The sequence below is a fragment of the Hipposideros armiger genome, unplaced genomic scaffold (assembly GCF_001890085.2).
Source record: "Hipposideros armiger isolate ML-2016 unplaced genomic scaffold, ASM189008v1 scaffold_8, whole genome shotgun sequence".
Taxonomy (NCBI): domain Eukaryota; kingdom Metazoa; phylum Chordata; class Mammalia; order Chiroptera; family Hipposideridae; genus Hipposideros; species Hipposideros armiger.
The window spans coordinates 3797579-3803298 of NW_017731358.1; the positions used below are offsets into that span (position 1 = coordinate 3797579).

A 5720-nucleotide genomic window follows, 5' to 3' on the forward strand; every position below is an offset into this window, starting at 1 on the left:
GATCTGCAGGCGAGCTGATGGAGGTCTTCTGGAAGAAGAGTAGGGTTCAAAGTGACAGAAAAGGGCGATAGAGAGAGAGATAAGAGTCTCGTACTGATTTCGGCACTGGGAGTCGCCCTTGGTGAGTGGGTCGGGCTTGCGAGTCCACCAGGGAGTAGCCCCAGCCAAAAGATGGCAGTTCTTGACCTTCCTGCAGGGATCTGCAAGAGACTCAGAAGAAGAGAGAAAGAGGAGAAGGAGATTTGTTAGCATATACAGAATCGTCCTGGATGAGCTGCCCCTGCCAACTGTGCCACACATTGGAAAATAGGTCTCAGAGGGGATAGAACCACAAGGGAACCCCAGTGGGGATACAAGAGAGCCTCCCCATGTGGGCCACCAAAATGTCGCGGTCGCTCGCAGGTTGTGCAAGAATTCACAAGGCACTGAAAAACGAGATGGAGTTAGCAAGGTTATCAGCAAAGAGGGACGCAGGCAAAAAGAGATTTGCCCAGGCAGAGTCTGCTAGAGAAAACTGCCCGAAGTAATTCTTTAACGTCTACTTTATTATATCTAGTGTGATAAATAGTTTGCCATTATCTTGTTGTACTTTTGTAGGGTTTATATTTTTTCTGATTCATAGGATGAAGCACGAAAACATTTTAACTGTCCAATTCTGGAAGGAATGGAACTTGAAAATCAAGGTGGTATGGGCACTGAGCTTAACCATTGGGAAAAGCGGTTACTAGAGGTCAGTTTACTTTAAAATTTTACTAGACGTGTTTTTTTCTTTAATAAAAGTGTTATAATTCTTACTTATGGTAAAAGTTATTCAAACAGTTTCAAACAGTATAATAACTTATAAAGTAAAAAAATATTTAAGTCCCTTTTAGCTTTCCAGATCCGTTTTCCTGATGTAATCACTATTTAAGTTTTTTGTATGTCCTTTCAGAAATGTTATATATATATGTAGAGAGGCACACAGTAACATACACATTTTTAAAAAATGGGTTCGTACATTTATGCAACCTTCTCCACTTAATGAAGTATCTTAAACATTTTTCCAAGGTAGTACAAGCACTTCTTCTGTAATATATGCTTTCCTAAAAAAAATTCTCTTTCTTCAAAATTGAATACTAAAAATAACAAGCCTTGTGGGAAGAAACAAACACCAGAGCACTAACAAAAGCAGTAAGTCATAATACAATTACTAGCTTGTCTTAAAAAGACATCATAGGGCTGGCCGAGTGGTGCGTTGGTCAAGAGCTGGCTTGGGACACCAGCTCTGAGCAGCAGGGCCCCAGTTCGGATCCCACATGGGGCCAGTGACACTGCCCTCTTCATCTAAGATGGTGAACAATAGCTNTGTAATTGCTGGTCATTTCATTTGGAGTCTGTATTAGTCAGAATTCTCTTGAGAAACAAAAACAACAGGATGTGTTGAGAGAGAGAGAGAGAGAGAGAGAGAGAGAGAGAGAGAGAGAGAGAGAGAGAGAGAGAGAGAGAGAGAGAGAGAGAGAGAGAGATGGAGGATAATTGTTTTACTCAAAGTCTACTAATTTAAATGTTAATCTCATCCAAAAACACCCTCACAAAAACATCCAGAACAATGTTTGGCCAATTATCTGGGCACTGTGGCCCAGCCAAGTTGACATAAAATGAACCACCAGTGTCCTTTACTCCTATGTAATGACAGAAACCTATTGTCCCTTTCTCCTTCCTTGACTAAACACACCTCTCTGCCTTCTGAACTTTTGCACTGCTCTTGTCCTGTTTCCCATCCCTGGAAATCTCTACCTGAAGGACAGACAGAACCAAATGAACAAAATTGTATTTTAATGAACAACTTATTTTTCCTACAAATACTATGTCAACAGTAAGAGCAGTTTATATCTACATTAAAATCATTGTTGAGTTACAAGTGGCAATCATACTAGTCTATAATTTTTTTGAAATATATGTGACTTAAAGTCAAAATCTTCAAATAGAAAAAATATGAAGAGAAATAGTAATTTACTATCACAGTGTGACAGTACCAAATATTTAATTATTTTAAAGACCATATTTTTAAAAGGTGTTCCCTGTTCTCAACAGAGTAATTATTTTTTTATTTTTTTTGAGACTGAGTTAGCAAGTTTATTAGCAAAGAGGCATACAGGCAAAAAGAGATTTCCCTGGGCAGAGTCAGCTAGAGACACCTGAGCTGATTTCCTGTTCAGCTGGGGGTTTTATCTCATTGTGCTGGGGGCAGGGTGTTCCTTAGCTCACAGGGTGTTGCCAGTTACAGTTGGTTTCTTCTGAGTTCTATCTATGATGTGATTAAGCTGTTTTTGTAATTCTTTGTAGATGCCATGATAAGTGGGGGATTCAGAGCCAAGCAGTTAATCTTTAAACTCATTCCTATTACCTCCCAAACCCATTCCTATTAACCCTTTACCTGTGTCATCATTCCCACATCCCTGATGGGCAATGAAACATCTTTGGGGATTGGGGATTAGGGTCCGACTTCTGTAACTGCTTCAGAACTGGGTAGGGGCATAGAGCTGTCCCTAGCTATGAGATTGCCAGTCAAACATGGTGGAGCAAATGGGCCTTGGAAAATCTGGGCAGTGTCATCTAGAGACTGGACCAAGTTGGGGGCTCCAGGCTGGGAGTTGGAGCTTTGATCTACCAGACTGCAGGGGGGTTCAGGGCTGTGGTGAGAATGGGCTGGAAGCCGCCTATGAGCATAATCTGGTTGTGGAGAAGGGGTTGGTGCCTAAATGCCTGTAAACAGGATGACATAAACTTTGTTAGTAGATTAAGGATGTAGGGAGAAGTCCTCCCTGGGATTTCCTGATTCCAAACTTTAGGGTTAACTTGGTTTCTAACCCAAGGAAGAATACAGAGGTTAGTATCTACTGTTTGGCTGGGGAGTATGGGCTGCAGAGTAACTATGAGAGTTGGATCAGGTGATATTGGGAGGCAGATTTGTAATCTTTGCATGTTATCTCCCCCTAATAGGGGAATAGGACACTGAGATATGACTAAATAGCTATGAGTAAATGAGACCCAAGGCAACAATGTAAAGGAAAAGTGCACCTGCAGGTGGTTGGGTTTCCCTCTATGCCGGTGAGACCAGCAGAAGGAAGCATAGGGCTGGAGTGTGTTAGATAAGAGCAGAGAAAGTGGCTTCCTATCAACAAGAAATGTAATATTCTTACCTGCTACATCAGAGCAGTACTGTGGGTTCTGCCTCTGCGGTGTTGAGGAGGGGCCCGGATGAACCACGGGGCCGTCTGGTACGTAGTTGACCATGACCATTTAGCAGCAGCAGAGTGGAGGAGGCACCCTTTTGGCCAGCGTGGAATCGGGATGGCCTGCCTCCCTGAGGGGAGAGGGGACAGTTTTACCAGTGTCCTTCCTTTTTGCAAAGGGGATATGGACCTGGAGGCAGCTTCTTAGCCTGGCGCCGGCAAGCCTTACTCCAGTGTCCCTCTTGATGGCAGGAGAAGCAGACGCTCTGGCGCGTCTTCGGGGGTCTCCCTCCACGTGGGCCTCCCTCCGCATGGGCTTGGACCCAGGTAAGGCTGCGCAGGAAGTGTGCTGGCAAGGGCAGCGGCCATTAATTGACCTTTCTCAGGTCCTCCTTATCCCTTCTAAACCTCGATTAGGCAATTGATCATTTGATGCCTCTGACACCTGCCTTGGGCTTGAAGCTGATAGTCCCAATTAGGATCCTGATTAGGTACTGCCTCTGCCCCAATCTGGTATCGGTTAGGCTGTCCAGCTGCCAGTCTATCTGCGTATCTTTGAGCTAGGCTCCGTATACAATTCTTTTCATCTAAAGTACAGCAAGTGGTGAGAATTAGATGTGTGTCTTGCCAGGTTAGATCAAAAGCCATAGTAAGGCCCTGAAATTCCTTGATAAATTTGGAAGGATCTACAGAGTAGAAACCAAATTTGATTTCAGTGTGTGCTAAATCTGCCATGGGAAAAGGGACATAGTTTCTGTGTCCCTGTTTGCTACTTCGTGCAGGGGTAACATGGAATCTGCCTTGAAATGGGTCCCATTGCAGGTGGTCGCCGCTGGGCTTAATACTGGACCCACCGAATGGGGGTGGAGGTGGGGGGAGGAGCCGTGGGAGAGGGGGAGAGGGATGGGATAGAGGAACTGGAGGGAGGAGGGGAAGGTGGTGCTGAAGCCTGAAGAGGAAGGGAGTTTGAAGGCTGTCCTTGAAGGATCATCAAGGAGGTCGGGGAGGTGGACTTTTAGCCAAACACATGTGGCATTGTTTTCAGAGATCCTGGTCTTGACTTAGGGCCATGAAGGCTTGGACATAGGGGACCTTGGTCCATTTTTGTAGCTGCCGACAGAAGAGGTCTACTTGCATGATGGTGTTAAAGTTAAGAGTTCGGTTGGTTGGCCAGATCTCCTGATCCTCTAGTTTATATTGTGGCCAGGCAACGTTACAAAAAAACTTTTGTTCTCTTTGAGGGGAGAGAGGTCAAATTTAGTCCAGTTTTTGAGGAGACAGCCTAGAGGAGAGTCCTGTGGAATAGAAGGACCACCCCCCGCCCACCCTCACCCCCGTACTGCTGGGATTTCTGAANAAAAATGCTTTCTGGATTGCTGCAAGCCTTTGGTTAATTTCCAGAGTCCTGAAAAAGTTGATTTGGCCAATTTTGCTACTTTTCTTGTTGCTTTCATGAAGCAGAGAATTTTCAGAGGTCCTTACTCTGCCATTTTTGCTGACATCTGTCTGGAATTTATTTCTGTATATGGGATGAAATAGGGATTTAACACTTTTTTTCCCTAGATCCATAACCTGTTTCATAGCAGTTACTAAGTTAATTATACTTTGCCACTAAATTAAAGTGCCATCTTTTTTTAAAGTTTCCTTATTTACTTGGATATGTCTCTGGACTTGCTTTTGTTTTATCCAATAAATTTGCTAAAAAGTAATTCATTGTCATCTTAGCCTAAGTATTAGCTATGTGGACTTGAGCAAGTTACTTCCTTTCTCTAAATTTCTCTTTATCTGCAAGATAGTGATGATAATCTCATAAGGTTGTTGAAAAGATTAAATTAGAAAATGTTATCAAAGTTTTTAAAATTTCAAAAATTTTAAATTCTATATCATTAAATTCATGGACTTGGTACATAGTAAGCTCAAATATTTTAATTTCATTGATATTCATAAATCCTTATACATTTAGTGTAGTGAATTTGCAAAAGTGACTGTCTTCTTTTTTAATTGCAGTCTTGGATTGTATCAATGGAGTGATAAAGTAGTTCAAAGAGTGGAGAGATTATGGAATGTTCGAGATAATAAAATAGTTCCTCACACTGTGTATCTCCTAGTAACACCTCGTGTTGTCGTAAGTATTACTGAATTTATTAATGTCTCATGAGCCATCTGTTCTTTTCCTTCATCATGGCCCTTTCTTTATTAATCTTTACTGTTTAAGATTTTCTGATTAAATTTCAGAGCCTCTAGTAGGAAAAATAATATAAAGGCAGTACAATAAAGCCACAGGCGCAGAGAAATCAGGGGAAATGGAAATTTGGCAATGACTCTCCTGAGTACCATTCTACCCACTACTTTAAGTCAGTGCTCCTCTGTTGTGATACCTCTTACCATTAGCAGTACTATTTGTGTAATTGCTGGTCATTTCATTTGGAGTCTGTATTAGTCAGAGTTCTCTCGAGAAACAAAACCAACAGGATGTGTTGAGAGAGAGAGAGGGAGAGAGAGAGA

At 42.4% G+C, this 5720-nt stretch overlaps 1 protein-coding gene across 1 annotated transcript in view; it reads left to right on the top strand.

Moving 5' to 3' along the window:
• LMLN (leishmanolysin like peptidase) overlaps positions 1–5720 on the top strand; it is a 106806-nt gene that overhangs the window by 47771 nt on the left and 53315 nt on the right. The window contains exons 10-11 of the mRNA XM_019650875.1: positions 5223–5340; positions 5451–5458. Coding sequence (XP_019506420.1) covers positions 5223–5340; positions 5451–5458 — 126 coding nt within the window. The remainder of the gene's footprint in view (positions 1–5222; positions 5341–5450; positions 5459–5720) is intronic.